The sequence below is a fragment of the Anopheles coluzzii genome, chromosome 3 (genome assembly GCF_943734685.1).
Source record: "Anopheles coluzzii chromosome 3, AcolN3, whole genome shotgun sequence".
In the NCBI taxonomy this organism is placed as follows: Eukaryota; Metazoa; Arthropoda; class Insecta; order Diptera; family Culicidae; genus Anopheles; species Anopheles coluzzii.
This window is the reverse complement of record NC_064671.1, coordinates 28,724,859-28,744,197: the sequence shown is the minus strand read 5'-3', so window position 1 is coordinate 28,744,197 and position 19,339 is coordinate 28,724,859. Positions and strand designations below refer to the sequence as shown.

The window sequence follows — 19,339 nt, the reverse complement described above, 5'->3', positions numbered from 1 at the left end:
TTTTACTTGGATTTTGTCATCTTGATACAAGATCTTCCTCTTGATCATCACGATATCAACTGCTTAAGCTCGTAGTTCATCTTCAGCCTTGGAATTAGATTCTCCAGAAATAGTAGTCCTCTGTTAAAACTCCAGTAGTCCTTCTGGATGACTGTGTTGTATAATGCATTCTATAGAGGCATTGAAGTAACATGTGCTCTGATCACGCATTGATCGCGTTTAGAGAACGCTCTGGTGTGTGTTTTCCGGCATTGCAACGTTCCTGTGACATCTGTCGTAGAGCTTTACAGATGTGATATCATCATTACCGCACCCTTGAATCCCCCAGTGTTGGCCATTTTGTAACTTCTATACAGTTCTTTATTTTCAGTGTTGACCTGTTTTAACTCATTACCAATAATACACATTACTTTGCCGCATTTTTACTTCTCCCAAACACACACACAGACATCATACCAGTGCTCTGCTGCCGTCTGCTGTTTCCGTTCAAGCATTCTTCCTCCCGTGGGAGAGGTGTGTGGGGTGAGGGGGCGATCGTTTCAGGGAGATCGTTGCGCACAAACCCCATTTTGAACGCACACTTTTACAAACTATTAAGTTATCAACTAAACACTAAACCAACACTGTCCAGGATCGGGAAAGCGAAAGGGATACACGAAACCTCAGCACGCTGGGCTGTCAATACACCAACGTCCTTCCCTGTCCTGTGTCCTGGCTGTCCGCTTCCTCACACTACTAGCGTGCTTTTCTTTAGTTTCTTTTGCCTTTTCCTTTTCTTCACAAGCGTTTCAGTGTGTATGTGTTTTTTTGTTGTACTCACTACTTACACTCGATTCGACTAACGATAGCTCATCGTTACCTTCATCATTGCATCTTCAATTATGTTATTTCATCATAACGTTTGCATGTGTTTTTAGGTATGATTAACGTTTTGTTTTCTGCGTTTTTTTTTTTTTTTTGAGGTGGAAGAGGTAACAACACAATAAAGTTTTCCTTTCCATTCTCTTTCCATTATGATCTCCTCTTCTCTCCTTCATGATTGCAAAGGGGGAAAAAAGGTAAAATAATTTGAATCTTCTCGGTACCGTATTTATAAATCACATTGAAATTAGTAACGCGTAGTAGTCGCTAAATGTTACATTTTTTCTCTCTCTCTCTTTTTTGGGAGTTGATAAAAAGGCAACCGTGTGCCAAATTATTGCTGGTGGTGCTAATGAGACTATAGAGGATTTCCCCTTTGAAGCGTTACAGTTTCGTCCACTTAATATTAACAAAAAAACACAAACAAACAAACGATAAAATTAATCCAATTCAACCAATTTGCTTCGGCGGCCGCAAAGATCGCTTTTTCTCCGTTTCACGAATTTTGTGTGTTACTGATTGATAGTGGGTTTGTTTTGTTTTAATTTTACATGACACCGAGTTACTAGAGTAAGAGTAGTTCATTTAGTAAAAATGAATACTTGTTTTTTTGTTGTTGAGGTTTGGGGGACGATTTTCCCAGCTTGATATTCCAATGTTTGCTGCTAAGTTAAGTGTTCTCTTCGTCCTGCTTAGTAACATATTTCTTCCATTTTTTTTTTTTTGCTGCATTTTCTTACACTTTCACTACAAACTAGCGCACGCAATCATCAGAGCAGCTTGTTTCATTTGCTTGCTTTTTTTGACTATGTTTTCTTCCTCGCTCTCTCTTTTTTTCTCTGTCCAGCAAATGATTGAGGCATCGTTTGCATTGGTTTGCTTACAAACTAAAAGATAAATCCACGAAGGAAGATATGAGAAAATCAAATGATGAGGAAAGTTAGGATACAAAACAATCCTACTGGGGAGGCGTTTAGGAAAGGTTGAATCTACTCTTTTTCTCTTCTGCTGTCTCTCTCGCACTCTCTCCCTCTTTCATACAGCATACTTGACTCTCTATATATATCTATGTATGCGATGTTGGGGCGTGATGAAGGTGATTGGGTGGGGCTCTTACTCGATATCATGGAATTTCAGGATGGCACGTCCGGGAATCTCCGAGCTCGCCAGCTTGCGCACCACATCGGCGGCCTGATCCGAGGGAAATACTGAGTGTGGCGGTGGTTCAATCTGTTGGAAAAAGATGGAAAGGAAGTTTAACAACCTTGCCCGAACATTCCATCCACTTTACTATGTCCTGCATATACCTCATTGGAAGAAACTAGCTTCACCAGCTGATGCAGCTGCTCGATCGTACCGGTCGGGGCGGCCTCGATCGTTTGGCCGCGCTCCTCCGCCCGCTTGCTAAACTTGGGCAGCAGCTTTTCCGCCACCTCGTCGCTGATGAAGATGTGGCCGCCCTTGGTCAGGCACTGCATCGACCGGTGCAAGCTGCGCGACGTCGTGCCGAAGTCGATCACGATGTCGACCAGCCCGTCGCAAGCGTCATGCGTGCGCTCGATCAGCTGCTTCTCGTACAGATCCTCGTTCCACTGGACGATGTTTACCCTGCGAGCGAACGAATAAAGCAAATGTGAATTTGGAGCGCAATCTTAACGCATGCAAAGGCATCTTAGACGACACTCACCGTTCGCACTTCTTCGCCACAAGGAAACCCTCGTCCCGCAGGCTTGCGACCGTAATCTGTATCTTGTCCTTGGTCGCCGGTGTGTAGAAGTGTTGCGCCGCAATGCGCACCGCCCACAGGGCCAGCCCGCCCGTACCGACGATCAGTATTTTCACCTTCTCGCCCGGCCGGCTCTTCAGCAGCTCGTCCACGATCTTGTGCGCCGCAATGATGGCGCTCTGGGCGAGCAGCGCACCGGTCGGCAGGGTGGCCGCCACCGCCAGCGGCAGCTCGTCCGGGATCGGGATCAGATACTTGAGGTCGGGCACCACCATCAGCTCCGAGTAGCCGTGCGGGACGCCCTCGTACGGGTACAGAATCACCCGCTGGCCCACCTTAAACCCGCAGTCCGGTTTCAGCTCGCTGCCGAGTGATTCAATCACGCCCGCCACCTCAAACCCGGGAAACAGTGCCCCATCCCGGACGCCCTGATGCGCCTGCGGGTTGTGCTGGATGGCGACCGACGTTTGATGGTGCTGGGGCGGCGTACTGTCCGGCCCTTCCTCGCTGATGCTGGTGAAGCTGCCGCTCTGCATCTGTTTCGCGAGCAGATGCAGCGACGTGGTGATGTCGCCCGTGTCCGACAGCTGGCTGCTGATGGACGAGATCGAGGTGGACTGGTTCTTGCGGTAGCAGGCCCCGGCATAGACGACCAGGATGCGGGCGCCCTGGGCCGGCGTGTCCGGCACCGGCACGACCAGATTCAGCACACAGTCCTTCAGCTTCGGTGCCGGCGTTTCGATCGACACCTGGCGGATGAGCTTGCTCATGGCGGCGTTTCTGAGGCGTGTCGCGGTGTCCAACGATATTGAACGGCTGGAGAGAGAGAGAGGGGAGCAAGAAGAGACGAAAGAAGATGTTAGTAATGTTCTTTACCTTCTATGCTAATGGAAAAGCAGACCTCTTGGGAGGACAAAATGGGAGAGAAGGGAAGCAAAAAATCGAACGTCCTAACCGCTGAATGAATTGTTTCCTTTTGCGGACATTCTCGTTGCAGTGGTCGCGCGGTTAAGTAATTTGGCGGCCGCATCACATTTGACCTTCAAGGACCTTGTCAGTTTGTCGAACCATTTTCGTGGGTGAGAGAGAGCGAGCGAGCGTGAACAGCGTGACTCTCTCTCCCTCTCAGCGACGTAAAGCGAGGCTCACATGACACACAACAACAGTGTGTGCCGGGTTGCGGGAATCTGACAGCTGTCAACCGCGACACCACCACCACCACCACAACCACTACGAAACCACTGCGCGGGCTACACTATGTTGCAAAACTGGTAGCGCGTCATCGACCGAAGAAATTCAAATCCGATCATCATCGTTAGACGACTAATCGGTAAACAGCAGTTTTCCCTTTTTCCTTTTACTTCCTTCGGAGTTAATTGATCTCAAGCGTACGTACAGGGTGGCAGAGAATTTCCTCCTCCATCCAATTATCCAGCAGGACAGAACGTTCAACTCGGCCACGGAATGTAAACACATGTGTTCCTTCCTTAGTGTATGTGGCGAGCAACGCTTCAGCGTTACAAAACATACCACAGTGCCGCACACAAACACACACACACGAACACGAAACGACTGCGAGAGCGGCAACAGCAGCCAAAATAAAAACGGGACCATCATCATTTGTTGCTTTGCCCAGTTTTATTATTAGACAAACAAACTCTACTCGGCTGCTTCGGTGCCGCTGACAAACACTGCCGCAAATGAATGAAGCAGCATCAACACCAAACCAAAACCAATTGGTGGGTGGGTGGTTAGCAATTGGGTTTTTAGTAAAATCGAACACCAACCTAAACCAACCGACATTTCGATTATCTAACACCGGGCCGAGATGGTTTGGCTAAGCGCAGAAGTGTATGATTGATGCTTTTCTGACGCATCACAGAACCGGGGGCCGTTGGAGCACATTGTTGCAAAGGGGAAGTGTGGTAGTAGATTTGAGGGAAGATGTATGGAAGAGCTGTTACGAAACGGGATGAAACCCAGGTGGCATTACCGTACACTCGGATGCTGATGTTAGGGTACAAGAATCTTAAAAAAAGTTCAAATTCAATCAAATTCCAAAAATGATAAGTAATACAGTAATAAGTTCGTAGCGTTTTACCGTCAGATGTCGCCACTTGTGTATTTGGCATGATTGTTTCATCAGGCAACACTCTCATTTGGAAGTGCCATTTTTAGGCATTCGCTGTTTTTACAGGGTTTTCCAGGGGTTCTCATAGTTGTGGGACACTTCCTAGACTCTTTGTTATGCGAAGTGAACTTCATATGTTAGAAATTGGACTCTATGGCACCCGGTTTTGGACAGGCTCTTTGGAAATTCCTATTGGATTTGTCCAGCAAGGGTGCTATAGAGTCCAATTCCCATTGATATAAGTTCATTTCACGGAAGAAAAAGTCAATAAAGTGTCCCACAGTTATGAGAACTCTTGGAAAATCCTGTATTGCTCACAAATGACTAATGTTTTTTGTAGCCTTTATATATGTCAACTTTTATAACAGAAAGCGTATTTTTACGAAGAGTTTATAAATGGTTATTGGATTTAAGAAGAAAAGGTGGTAGCTATTCTTGAGGTTTAAAGTGATTTGTTTGAAGTGAGGGAGTTTAATAGTAGAAATTAGGAATGGAAGCCCAAGTTCCCAAAACCCTACACAAAAGCCTGCGCGAACACATCCAGAGGACACTTGGAAGACACTCGACTTAGCGATGGATTAAAAGTAATGGGAATGACCAAGAATTGGGTAATTGGATCCCACGTGCACTGAAGACGACCGGCAGGCGAGCAAGGCCGTTAGTTCATTTCTAAGCGACTGCTCCTACGGCAAGAGTACCGCAAGAGTACTAAGAAACGCTGAAATGAGAAATGCTACACCACCTACTATATCAGCAAATATTTGAAGTCAATGACTTAACGAAGTTTTGCTTATAGCTAGGGGGGAAACATGCTTGCAAGGAGTTTTTAATTATCTCTAAAGCAAGTAACTCTAACACTACTGATCAGGACCTTTTCTCTCTTATAGAAGACTCTCCAGTCCAAGTTTCGCTAGTATGTAGAATATTAGTAACAAAGAGTAGAGATTACTATCAATAATCGAAAAAAAAACTAACGATTGTTTTCTTCATCTATTTTCAACACATTTCTGAGACTTTCAAAAAATAATTTAACAATCTGTTCTTCAATCAATGTCATGAACTTCTGATTCAATTTGTGTATCTCTGCTGTGCGAAAGCCTTCAAACATTGTACAACACCAGGCGCCTCCATCTTTAAGGACACTTTACGTCACACTATATGAAGTCATCCGAAGTCTTTACAGCTGGTTCCTTATCTTTAGATTCAGTTAATGTAAGTCTTTCTCTTTAGTTTCTACCAAGCCATTGGCATTGTTTTCAAATTAGTCGCATCTCTAACAACTTATGCCGCCAGCTGGATAGTATTGCAAACAAATACGTCTCCTTCACGAAGTTCAACCTGGGTCAATTGCACATGACGGACCCAATGACGCCAATGAAACTCGAGAAAATAAACAAAAATGAGAAAAATAGCCTGCAACCCAACAAACTACGTTAAAGATGCTTTGGTAACACGACAACATCTCATTGCTTTGTGGAAAGGCTTTAAAACGGCATATCGTGTGTAGAATGTTTCACTAGACGGCCAATCATCATTCTAGCGTGATTAGATAAGACCGGCAGTAGATGGGATGGTAGGTAGAACAAAAAACTTCCTCCACAAAAGATAAGCATTTGGTGTGATAAACATTGGTGTTTGGATGGATGATAAAAACCAAACAAATTAAATTAACAAACTGTATTTCGTGTATGTTTTGTTGCAAATGTGCGAAATTTCACAATTGAAGCTGTCAATTAACTGGGCAAAATAAAGCGCAACGGGTTGCAATTTGTATGCTTTACGGAGGGAGACAATTGTTGAAGGGGCAAACAACCGTTTATCAGCTGTACCCTGTGTAATACTCGAAGCTTGAGAGTGCACCGTTGGCCCCGAACGGCCATGCAACGTGCGATAACGCTGTGTGTGATTGCGGAAACAGTTTTCCCCACAGTAGTGTGCCTTTTTTATCGATTCAAATCGCACGTCAACGCAAGCAACCTTTGGCAAATAGATAACTCCCACGACCGGTTGGAACTGTCCAAACGGCACGTGTCGGCGCGCAGTACAAGATTTCTCGGCTCGCTTTATTAAGCATCACGGCGCCGTTCAGCGAGAAGATTTAAAAAGCCATTACGTAAATTTTATTCCATGTTTGCTGCCCCGTTCGTTTTGCAAAAAAAAGCAACTTGTTAATGCAGCAGCAGGGAACACATTAATGGAAGGAGCGCACGTCAAAATGGCTGACACGAGGCGTCGTCGTTTGGCGTCGTCGCTGCTGCTGCTGTCACTATCGATGCGAGCTTTGTGCGCAAACAGCCGGAAACGATCGCACAGACCAGAGTGGCTCCCCCCCCCCCCACCCACCAAGAGTAGCAGAAGCGATAGAGTAGAAGACGGAGACAGAGGAAGACAGAGAGAGAGAGAGCGAGAGGGAGAGCTAAGAACTTGCCCTTTAATATTTACGTTACGCGCGGAAAAGTGGCAAAGCATTTTGATAAAGGCGTTGCAAAAAAGACCCCCTCCTCCGAGGGTCACGTGCAACTACACCCGCCAGAGTGCATCGGAACAAAACGGTTTCTTCAAGGGTCTCTCTCACCACCGCTCCCTCTTTGCCGATGTACAACAATAACACAAAACAGAAGCGAGAACCGTGGCGTCGATAATCGAGAGGTGAAATCTCGGCGGGTCGGCTAATTTTAGAAATCTAGTTCATGTGTTTGTGGGGGGTGGTTTTGTGAACTACAGCGGGGGGGGGGAGATGATCTCCCTGTAACCCTCACCCGGCCTGTACCCGACCCGATGTGTGCTTTTGATTCTGTAACGGGTGCGTATTTACCAAAACAAAGCAAAGCAGTGCATGAACGGCGGCCAATCAAAAGATAAGATGCTCGACGCGAACCAAAGTCGATGGGCCCCGGTGCACATCGTTCCAAACCAACCGCTTATCGGATCAATTGAAGACGAGGTCGATTGATTGTGATGCAGGCACCGTTTTGGTGCAAGCGCACGTCATCGATCTGAGCCTTCGAATCAAGCCATTTAATCGTAATCTTTGACGGGAAGGGGCAATGAATGGAGCAACCATGGTCGTCATTAGGAAAGAACACAAAGTTTGCACAGTGTTTTGCATCATTCTAAAGAAGCTTGAGCGCTTTTTAGTATTTTACACAAGATAAAGGTAACAAATTTAATTAATTAAGATTGAAATAAGAAAATATCAAAATTAGAAGTAATACTTTTTACACAAGCAGACGCGGTGTGACGTCATTTTTTGGTCCTTTGAACCGGATCGGCTTAAAGCAAGTACAGCCAAATTACTCGCAAAAATAAACGCTAATAGATTTCACTTTGTTTTTCGTATTGGAAATTAGAACTCTATAGGAATTAGAACTGAGCAAAATTATTTAATTGGTTTTGTTGTGCAAAACAAACTGCAAAACAATAAAAGAAATAGAATGTGCTACTTAGACTAATGGAGTTCCAATTGCTAAAAGAAAAAAAAAACAAGACATAAAAAGGCATAGTAAGCACTCGAATCCGAACAAACACAAACTCCTGCAGCTTTCAACAAACACCCGCGTCATGGTTGGATGAATACAAATTCAAGCAGCGTCATTCGTTTTAAATGCAAAACAATCGAACAGTTTCATCGAATTCTAAAAAAGAACAAACCCATTTAAATAATGCATTCAAGGGCAAAGCAAGAACAAAACACTCCTGCTGGAAAGGGGTTAAAAGCAAACTCGTTCGGTTTTGGAGTTTCATCAGTTCGTTACGAATCAAACCATACGATAAATATGATGAAGATGGTTTTGGTTGGATGGAAGTTTTGCAACAATATTATGCTACTAAGTAAACCGTTCTTTTCGTACAATCATTGTGTGCAAAAGGGAGCGTGTTGTTGGAGATAGAACCTGAACGCTCTCTCGCTGTCTCTATTTCTCTTTGTCCAGTCCCGTTTGGCGTTGTAAACCGGTTCCAATGATTTCTTTCGCCTAGAATAGAACACGGCTAGGAAGCTAGACCGATACTAACGGCAGATGGAGGGGCTGGTGGAGAGTTTGTCTAACCGTCATCACTGCTTACTCTGATGGCTGGGTCCAGGGAGCAATGAACATTTCACACACGGCCTTGCGGTGTGGACGGACTTGGCAGTAGAGAGACTTGGCGGAAGTGTTTCTAACGAGATCAGTAGCATGTGTTGCCCGTAGCTACGGATATGACATCATTACAAAATTGCACAATTATACAAGTGAAATGTAATGGAGAAATATTTGAATTGATTTGATTTCAAACAAAGCTGTGATCGTTGTTACTACGGCAACGTTTAGTTCTGTACGCTCATTTGTAGTTGGCGGTGGCGCCTTCAAAGAGGACTCACTGCGTGACATTAAATCTCGCAAATCAGTGGAATTCTTCAAAATTCTTGCAAAAATCGAAATAAAGAACAATTTCTTCGACAATTCTAGGTAACATCTCTCCCATCTCTGCTCATCGTGCAATCAGTACACCCTAAACAACACAGACAGATCCCGGCCCCCGGAAGCTATAATTAAGTCCTCCGGTCCCGGTTGTACGCCGCCCAAAATTGGGGTCACACTATTTCCCTTCCCGAGCTCCCCATCCCTGCCACGCTCGGAAAGGAAGACACAAAAAATGAGGCCACCGTGTAGCATAAATAATCGAAAGTTTATCCTCATCGGGACGGCCTGAAACGCGATTGGCAATAGGATTGGCGCTGAGTCAGAGGGAGCGAGCGAGAAAGAAGGATGAACCCTGAGAGAGGAGCATCTTACACGCAGTTAAACACGTATTTATAAACAAAAAAGAAAAGAGGTACGCGAAACAGCAAAGGCAGGCCCTGTGCTCTGTTCAAACACGCCGGCAGCGGGGGTGTTGTTACATGCGATCGCACACACTAACGGCCGGTCGCGAAAACCTCTCGTGGTTATGTCATGTATCAGTATCAGCCCATTTCCTCGAAAAACGCTCAGAGCCTCCCGGTAAAGGAGTTTGCAGCAACAAGTAAAGCACGGGGTTTTTTTTTAGTACAGAAGCGGAAATGAGGAGGCGGACTGTTGCCAATTGTAACATTACCCAATGTCGGAGAGTAACAAATTATCCACTTGCACTGCCATACTGCTGGTATGAGATTAACTTTCTTATCAGTTTTCTGTTCACCAACTTCACTTTTTTACACTTTTTTCTGCTTCTTCTCTTTCAACTATCCAATTTGGAATCTTGGCCCCTTATCACGCGAGCTCTTCGAAACGTGTGATTGCTTTTCAATGTTTGCTTTGCTTTTCGGTGCGTTTGCCCGATCGCCGTTGTTCACGTTCCTTCGGTGTGTTCTCCGATTTTGTCCTTGAAGCGACTCTTTTCCCAGCAGGAGGTTGGTGGGCACGAGCGGAACAGGGGAATTCGCTTCTTTTTTTTTTCTCTCTCTCGAATGAAAATTCACCACAGGTCGCAACACCACACGAACGCACACTCCGATACACCAGACGACTCTGCTAATGCGTTGAACCGAAGGCACTCTCACACACAAACACAGTGACGTACAAAACTGACAACACAATTATGTGTGTTTATGTTTTTCCTTTATGCTTGCGTTCTTTTTTTTTGCGTATCACGTAAGTGGTGTGTCTTGGTGTTTCAAAGTTATCTCCTTTTTCGATAAAATTACGTCTTGGTATCACTTTTTGGTGCGTTTTTACCTGCAACCACACTGATCTTCCCTGGCCCTTTTCTGTCTCTGTAAAGGGCTGAGCATAAAAGCGTTGTCTTTTAAACTGCACAATCAAAGAGTGCTTTGTGTGCACCAAGGGACGATGGATTTCAGGTGAAACAGGATTTTTTGGCTGGAAAAGAAGTTCAACTGCACCGATTTTACTGCACCGCGTAACAACAACAAACTTGCGTTTCTTTGCTTGCTTTCTTTCTTCTCCCCTTTTCGAAGCCGAACAAAGCGGGAGAAACACGGGCTACGCTTTTCTTTTCTCGCGTGTTTGTACGGGCGAACTTAACTCGTTGCTTTCCGTCGAGCGAATGGCACGGAACAGTGTGTGCCGTTGGTCGATGTGCCGTGGTGTAAAAACGCAACCCTGCTCCCGCTGCTTCTCTACCCCCTTCCGTTCCGTTCCCGGGCGCGCTTTCTGGGTGTGTGCGTGTGCCGTTGGGGTGTGTTTTCATAAAATAATAATGATATTGCACACACAACCACACTACACCCAGCACCGGAACCGGTATCGTGTGCGGAGTGTGCGCGCGTGTGTGTTGGTGTGTTTTCTTTGGTTGCGCCTGCGTTTATGCGCGCTTTTGCATCCCTTTCTCGGGGCGCTTGTGCTCACGCATCGTGCCTTCTCGCTCGCTCCTATTCTGTGCTTCAACCATCATGGTTTCCAACCCCGACATTCGCACACACACACAGACACACACGTATGGAGGCATGCATTTAAAGGGGTAGCGAGCATAGAGCATAATTCGGTGGTGGCTGGTAATTATGCTCTTATCGCGGAACTCGCGCGCGACAACGGTCCTTCGCGATTAGCAGCTCCCCGGTTCGCGTTTCTTCTTTGTTGTTTGTCCCCTATGTGCGTGCGTGTGTGTGTGTGTGTGTGGTGTACGTGATGTCAACATATACGCACACAACCACAACCACCAAGCAGGCCATGGCGCGCACGCGCTCGCCTACAAACCTTCGCTGATCATGCGGCGAGTGAGTGATCAGACCAAGCCGAGGGAACCGAACCAACCCCGTACACGGGGCTTGTGGTGGAAGAAGCAGGAGGGGCTTGTTTTGGATTCGCCGACGGTGGAAGTGAAAAAGAGTCCCGGTGTGTGTGTGTGTCTGTGTGTGTGTATATCATGCTCTAGTTGGAGTAAGAAGATACCACGACGACGTCCACGGCGACTTGCGGCTTGCCGTAGAGGTCAAAGTCTTCGAGGCCTACTGCCTACTTCTCTGGGAGAGGAGGGGTTGGCCACCCCACACAAAACCTACACCCTCCTTGCGGAATACCTTGCAGCAAGCAAAGCCGCAGCTACTTTCCTCCCACGGCGGCGGCGCACAGCTGATTTGGACGTGTGTGCATACCGCGAAGCAAAAGTTGCTTTGTGTCTTTTCAAGCTCTTTCAAACCTTTCAAGATGGTAGGAACTAGCATCGCCTTAGCTAAGGAAGGTCCAATGTCCAACAATTGATGACCGGAATGCTAATATTCGTTGTAATAACTCCCACCCTCTCTCAGAATGTCTACAGCGCGTCGTTGTTTTGTGTCAATGGCTACTTTGTTTGCGCAGGGCTGCATCCCATACATCAACCCTCGCCACATTCGAAGGCTGCGTGATTGAGTCCATAATACAGGGATAGAAAGAGAAAAAAGACTTTGTTTACGACTTTGAATTAAGCCTCAAGGTGGAGGTTTTTTTCCATGGTCCCTCCCAAAGGTCTAACTCGGCGAAGAGATATACACGTAACAGACGAAAGGAATTCCCTCATCAGTCCACGACATCCAGTGGCCTTCTAGTAGACGCTGGAGATGTCATCGCGATCGTGGGAAGCAGGCCCCAAGCCGTCTGGGCGTTTCTGGAGCAATCCGTCCAATTAGAGTCAATTTGGAGCTCTGGAGGGGCTCCGACGAACGACTTGCGAGTTTGCAAATCTTTGATTGATGTCAATCGTGTTACTGTGTGCGGTTTGTTTGGATAGAGTGGTGGAAGAGGAAGAGGAGGAAAAGATATGCAATTTTCAGTATACTCAAAGCACAGCAAGATCTCGCTTCCAATCCAATCAAAGCCCATCCAATCAAAACGTGATCCTTCGAAGCCGGAGTTTACTTTATCGCCTCGCCATTATCACCTACGCCGCAGGTACTCCAGTGCTTACTGACCTGTGAGTTAATGATTGGTCTAGGTGCGTTGTTTGCTAACCACTCAAACGTTACCCTTTATTGGTGTGGTCAGAATACATTGGTAACAATGGCAATTAAATTGCCAAGTACCAGGCGCGTCCCGGCGGATATCTTCCCAGTATTCATCGGAGTTGAACCCATTAATGCGTTTGGAAGCGAACATACGTAAAGAGGTTATGACGCGTTATCAGACTTCAACGTACCGGCAATCTGGGCATTTTCGTATGAGCAGTCGATTCGGATTCAATGCATCACCGCTTGACACCGTGATTAAGACACCGGGCGAGCGCGTGCTGCCGCACTGCTGCCAGCAAATTAGGGCTGGTCGTAAAGATGATTAGGCCCGAGGGGTTTTGGACTTTATTATTAGATTTCGATCGTTGCACCCACCGGATGTGTGGACAGTGTTGACAGCTGACCAGAGCATGATCTCTTTGCTTGCTGTTGTACATGCAAGATGAATATTGCATCAGCCGCCATTACGTGGTTGGAATAGTTCCCGATAACTGATGGAGCATCCAATAGTTTTTATTTCTGCGAAAAACCCCATACTCCGTCATTTGGTATTTTTGTCAAAGCAAAACATCTTCATACGTGCTGCTGCCCGCACACTATCAGTAGCGCCTATCTTCGCGAGCAACAAGTAAACAAATCGCCGCAAAAGTAATGAACTCTTCAGGCACAGACGAGTTGTTTTCTTTGCTGCTGTCAATAAGTTTATCTGACTTTGGCGTCCTTCGCTGGGTGATAAAGTGACACCACTCGGCCCACCCGCAAACAGACCACAAAACGGTCGATCTTTATCTAAGCCCTCATACTGTCCTAATTGTGTTACGTGGGAATGAGGGGGGAAAATGGACTGTCCAAAAACAAAACACCTTCGAGTCATCGGAAATGTAATCTTCCCTTTGCCACAGGCGACACAGTGCGGCCACAGGGGATCGCGTTGTTTGTTTCGTGAGCGATTGGTCCATTGACTGCGCCACACGAATATGTAAACAACTGTTTGACCTCAAAACAGGTAGCCTTCACACACTCAGAGGTGGTTGTGAGGAAGTACTGGGAGGAAATTCAGGCCGGGGCAGAATTCTCGATGAATACATCTTTCTCTTGTGTTGTGTTGCAAACCACAGAACTTTGAGGAAGTATTATGAATGTATAAAAGGGGAAAATGATGCAAATGTACGGTGGCGATGGCCGGTTGATGATCTTTCAGTTTGTACGCGGTGACGTCGCGGTTGTTTACCCAACCGGTATACGATCAGTTCCGACGATCATCTTCAAGGGCTTTACCGGTAATGGATCCATTCTCCTACGAGATGTTCGAGCGAGCACACTGAAGAGAGCATGTCCTTGGCGCCGATCTGTTGGCAGGAAGCTGCATCTGACGTTTTGTTTCAGAAGATCAGATTCCGTTGACCCCATGTACTCTTGGCATCTTCATGGAGGAAGTTATTTTTGGAGCAATCAGACTCACCCACAGCATCACAGTGCCGAGTTTTGTGCTTTTCTGTTAATGCAACCGTTACAATAATTCCTGTTTTTTTTCTGTAACTAGAACAACCTAACACTGGTTGGCTCTTGTGCAAGGTAATTAGGTCTGCCCCGATGACTAACCAAACATGTGCGACTGTTTGCCGTTGCACCCCGTTGTTCGATGACACACGCCAACATACACTTGAGCCGTGGCTAAAGGGGTTGTTATTCCGTGTGTGGCGTGGCAGAAGGTGACCGGCGTACGCGTGATCAGTGCGTGATCCGTCGTGGTGCCGCTACAGAACAACCGGGGTCCACGGTAGATGTTCTGTGTGAACATCGGCTTCGTCATCGGATCGTATCGGGTGTGTTGTTGGGTCGATATCAACAATTGTTTATTCGGATAATGCTCGATAGACAGGGAAGTTTGCAGAGTGGGGCGTTGTACGCTGAAATGCGCTTGGTTCTGCCAAGAGTGCACGTGAGTGAAGAATGCTATGTGTTGAATCACAGATGGCAAATGTAGGACCAACTGCCGTGAAAGATGATACTTTCCATTCTTTTTTAGAGAGGAAAATGAGACATCAACCACACACATCAACAAATTCACACCGCTGCGGACAGTGGCATGTTCGGCCATCATTAAGCGCGCCCTTTCGTTGCGTTCTATTTATAGCACCACTCTTCCTTGTAGCTTATCTGTCTTCCCATGCGTACAGCAGCGGAGAACTGATGTATGTGTCACGTCACTCGTCTCAATATTGTTTGTGCTCGGTCATCAGACAGACCGATGCTGCCTTCTACTGCTGGGAAGTGACCTTTTCGCTTTAATCACCCATTAGCCCATAGATGCTCATAGATCACACTGGCGGCACGCTGACCCACCGCACGTAGACCAGTCTGCCGGCCGGCTGTCGGCAGCGCTCACGGCGTCACGTCACAAACGAAAGGGAATCACCCGCCGCTTATCAAGCAGACGCAAGTTCTCTCCTGATAACACGTGCACGGATCTGTTGCGGTTGCGATTAATCCAGTCTCTGTTATCACCTGAGACTGGGATGGTGGAGCAATACACTCCCGATCCCGGGAACCCTTTTATTGACCAAGGTCGTTGAGAACCGGGCACCCGGCATGCCTCTAATCCATGCCGGGCGGGAAAAAGGGTTTGAAGTCGATTGTTTTATTAACCTGATGATGGGACCTTAAGTGTATGTGGTAGCGCTTCCAGGAGCTTTGAAATGATTGGGGAGCTTAGTTGGGGTTCAATTTCTCGTACAATCAACAACGTAAGCATGGTACTTGGGGATTGTGAACAGAAGAGATATAGCTTAATAATGCATTAAACGTATATCAAAACTGCTGGATCCAGCGTACAGTATTACTTGGTAATTTGTGTCTTTCTGGTACTATAACTACATTTCGTACATACAAGATTGAATACTCCATCAACCAGAATATACAGTATTTTGATGAATAAATCTCGAGAATGTACAGCCGATGGGATAGAACTTCTATTTTCAGTGTTTCTTAGTACTTTTTGTAGCTTCAGTTGACATGATTCAGTTGACTCAATGCCCCATTATTCGGATCATTGCTTTTAATCGATGTTAAATGATTTGCTGAGATACTTCCTGTGTCCTATTGAAGTACTTAATGTGTTTGTGCTGGAGCTGTGATGGAGTTCACTATCTTAAGGGCCAAAATCAAATTTTATGGTCCTCGGCGACATTCCTTATCTTCCAAAAGAAAATTTTCTTTTTTACACTGTGCAAAAAACCATTTCTTCGTTCAGTTAGAGCATGGATACCGTTAACTTCCGCTGAATAAGATGAGTTTCGGTATTCGTTTTTCCATATTTTGCAGCAGAGAGCTTCAGAGCTTTAGCCCCATTTTGTTATAAAAGTTGCCAAGTGTAGAGCTTCCAATTACAAAGTTGCAATCAAGTCCAATATGTCTCCCTTTCCAAAGGTTCTCAGCATCTACATCACGTCTTACAGCACAGCTACTTCGTGTTATGAGTACGGATGAAACGTGAAACCAGTGAACGGTTTCCGAACCTTCTAGACACCTTGTCTGCGGTGCGATGCAGCACACCAAAGACCACACACACACCGTCATCCCACATCGCCCTAAATGCACCCAGGATAAATGCAATTGGAAATGGACCATCGTTATTCATCGTTTCATCAGCGGGGGAAACAAGATCTTCACCGTCTGCTACAGACAGACGATGATCACTCCCGGATCGCATGATTCAAAAGCTTCAACCCCTGTGCGGCCTGCACCAACACACACAGACACACACAGTCATCCATACTACCAACACCAGTATGTAGAAGAGAAGGGGATGGTTTAAAACACATTTCGAAAGCGAATTTCCGGAAGAGTGGGTAAAGGCAAAATGGGGGGTACCAGAAACAGCTGATTTGCTCGTGATCATCGAGATTCACGAGGCATTGCTGGGAATCGGTTCCGTAAATAGAATGCATACCGGTGGCAATAGAAAGGTAGCGAGAATGTGTGTGTATGTATGTGTTGGTGCAGTACGACCGGCTTTTTGGCCAAGTTGTCGAAGATTTTTGGGTGAAAAATTTGACCAACATTTGAGACTTCAGGAACTCCAAAATATTTAAACTCTAAATCCAAAGCACAAGCTTTGTAGTACCAAGTAGGGGCTTCTTAGTCCCTTTTTTTTGTAGCCTTGAAATGCTTCCTTGCCAAGAGTCGGTTTACATAGTATCAGCGCCCCCTGCCCCTTACGGAGCAAACTGCCGTAGGCAAGAACAAGGCACACTTTGTTTCGTGCGGCTACCGGCACGTGGCGCGTTCAACACATTTCACTTCTATTTCACCTTCACCACTACCGTGTTTCGGGTGAGAAAACGCGATGCATTCACCACATTGCTTACTGTGTTTTGTTTTTCTGACAATCTTTGAGAAACTTTTAATGTTTGATACAGGAACTCATGCTATTTTGAAACATTTCCATTCCACTCTTCTTACCTTGTTATTATTGGTTCAAAAATTGTTAAGGGTGAAGCTCTGCACCCCGGTTGAGTAAATTCGATCGGTGTAAATCCGCTTTAATTTTTGCTGTTTTAATTTTCTGCAACCCAAATGCTTGTGTTTCTTTCTTTCGACGACTGCGCCGATCGTCCAACAGCCCTGAACTAACACGACGGCTGTTTGGTCACTTTCGAACTACACCAACTATCCACAACAAACTAACGAAATGGCACACACACACATCCGGGAAGACGGTCACTGCTGTGTGTCTGTGCGCGCTCGAGACGACTCGCGAAGTACGACTGTTGGCCTCCGCGTGCGGTAGAAGCGAGCTGCAAAAGAGCTTGCCTTGGTCGAAGGAACTGGCGACTGCGTAGAGCAGCAGTAGCAGCAGCAGTACTGTATGTGTGTTCCAATCCAACAGCGCCCGAATGACTAAACTGTATCACTCGAAATTGGTGCAGCCTGGCCGTGCTGCTCCGAATCGAGTAGTCATCGAGTGATTTGGCAATAAATAGCAGCGCGACACGACGACGGAGGTGCTCGACACGATATCCGGGTGATCCAAGTTGGCACCGATCATCAAAAACCAAAGACACAGTCACACATACAGTCGCGGTACGGTAGCCCGTGATGTCAAGTGCAGTGTGGATAGAGGTACAACCATAAAACAAGAACGCACCCCTTCAAAAGAAGGTGGACTAATACTAAACGAACGAACAAACAATCCCGGCAAATCTACCAGCAACGCTTCAAAGCTGGTAAGTCCCCACTTCTTGCGATTCGAATCGGTCTATTTGCTACTAAAAAAACACAACTGCTCCGATGGGACCTCTCACGCCAACGTGGAGAGGAAAAGGTTGTTTTTTTTGGTGCTACTGCTGTTTTGCCCTCTCCAATTCACGGTTTGGGGTCTGTCAGTAACGTTTGCCACGCATATCGAACGCAGGTTGTTTTTTTTTTAGTGCGAGCGCTTGTATGTGTATTGTTTGATGCGGCTTCAGCTCCAGTTGTGTTGGAGCTGTGTGCACTGCCCAAAGCAAGCGGTGTGGATACATACGATATATACACACTGGCAGCCGAATGTCGACATTGTTTTGTTGATGTCGGTGACGCGCGTGCGGGGCACAGTGGAGCGTGGTGTCCCTCCGCAAGGTCAAGCAAAAGGCAAAAGGCGCTTTGGAGATATCGAAACCAGGTAGTCCGTTCTCTCGCTCTAGCAAATCTGCAAAATATGAATATTTTGTAATTTTTTTAGGGCTGCCGTTTCAGAACAGAAATTGCTTGTACAAGTCCTAAAAGTAACACAGGTTGGTGATGTGCTCTCTGGAGCGTACCCGACGATTTCGATCCAACTCCGGCTATTGCTCGGTCCGATACCGACTCCAGAGTCAGCCGGAGTCGGAATCTTTTTCAGCCGGGGTAATGTTTTTTTCCTCTCTCGCTTTGCGCGTACACTTCTTAAACAGGCTCTGACCGACTCCGGACGACTCCGGCCGACCCCGGACGACTCCGGAGGACTCCGGGCGATTCCAGGCGTTTCCTGACGTCTTCGGAGGATTCCAGACGTTACCAGACGATTTCCAAAAGGCTCCGTATAATGCTGGGTGGACCTTCCTTTCGGAGTCGGATCAGAGTTGACTCCGCATTTTGCCAACTTTAACTCGCTAGTACTTTACCTCATCACGAGTACTGATTGAAGAGGCCCTTCCTACCATTCATTATACATAACAAGAAGGCCCAACAAAAAAAACTGGATACAATGTTGTACCGAAATTGCATCACACTCTGGGGCTTGTCCCGGTTGCGTAATCGTTATAACACGGCACTACCGTGTGTGTGTGCGTTTGATGTCCTGGACCAACTTCCGGTTGCTGAGATCCGCGGACGCTTCTTCTACAATGTTGCAAGCAAAAACGAACCTCCCTGGGACAGTAATTTCTTCTAAAGTGCTCCAAACGAAATCGCTCCATTGGTGGAGCCTAAGCAAACGCACACACACACACACACACACACACACACACCTGGCTGGCTGACTGACTGGCTCCAGCGCCCTCCCCAAGGTCAAGCGGAATGTCAAATGGAAGATAAAAACAGCCTGGTGCTTGGTGCTGGTACTACTTACGGCGCGTTACCGTCGAGTTTTCCGGCTATTTTGGCTGCTGTTTTGCTGTTGGAGGAGGATGGTTTCCTCCCTCCAGCTGCACTCCTGCACTGGCAAACACACACACACACACACTCACACACA

The 19,339-nt window shown here is 46.5% G+C and overlaps 1 protein-coding gene across 3 annotated transcripts; it reads right to left on the bottom strand.

Annotated features, from left to right (window-relative positions):
* Positions 1–337: 337 nt before the first annotated feature.
* On the bottom strand, positions 338–19,338 carry LOC120956373 (uncharacterized). 3 transcript variants are annotated; one of them, XM_040377788.2, is made up of 4 exons: positions 19,217–19,338; positions 2,549–3,403; positions 2,169–2,469; positions 338–2,091 (listed from the first exon to the last, which is right to left on the bottom strand). In XM_040377788.2, the coding sequence occupies exons 2-4, from the start codon at positions 3,355–3,357 to the stop codon at positions 1,975–1,977; spliced, it is 1,227 nt and encodes a 408-aa protein (XP_040233722.1). In that variant the 5' UTR covers positions 3,358–3,403; positions 19,217–19,338; the 3' UTR covers positions 338–1,974. The 3 variants fall into 3 exon arrangements, with proteins under 3 accessions (XP_040233722.1, XP_049464652.1, XP_040233721.1); XM_049608695.1 differs by lacking the exon at positions 19,217–19,338 and adding an exon at positions 17,089–17,764; XM_040377787.2 differs by lacking the exon at positions 19,217–19,338 and adding an exon at positions 9,795–10,782.
* Position 19,339: the final 1 nt, after the last annotated feature.

Bases quoted from the DNA above. Each gene is read 5' to 3' on its own strand.
- LOC120956373 (XM_040377787.2), bottom strand. From the start codon at position 9,835: ATGGCAGTGCAAGTGGATAATTTGTTACTCTCCGACATTGG. The intron at 3,404-9,794 runs GTAATGTTACAA...CTCTCTCTCCAG, and splicing joins TTGTTACTCTCCGACATTGG to CCGTTCAATATCGTTGGACA. The intron at 2,470-2,548 runs GTGAGTGTCGTC...GTTCGCTCGCAG, and splicing joins GTGGCGAAGAAGTGCGAACG to GGTAAACATCGTCCAGTGGA.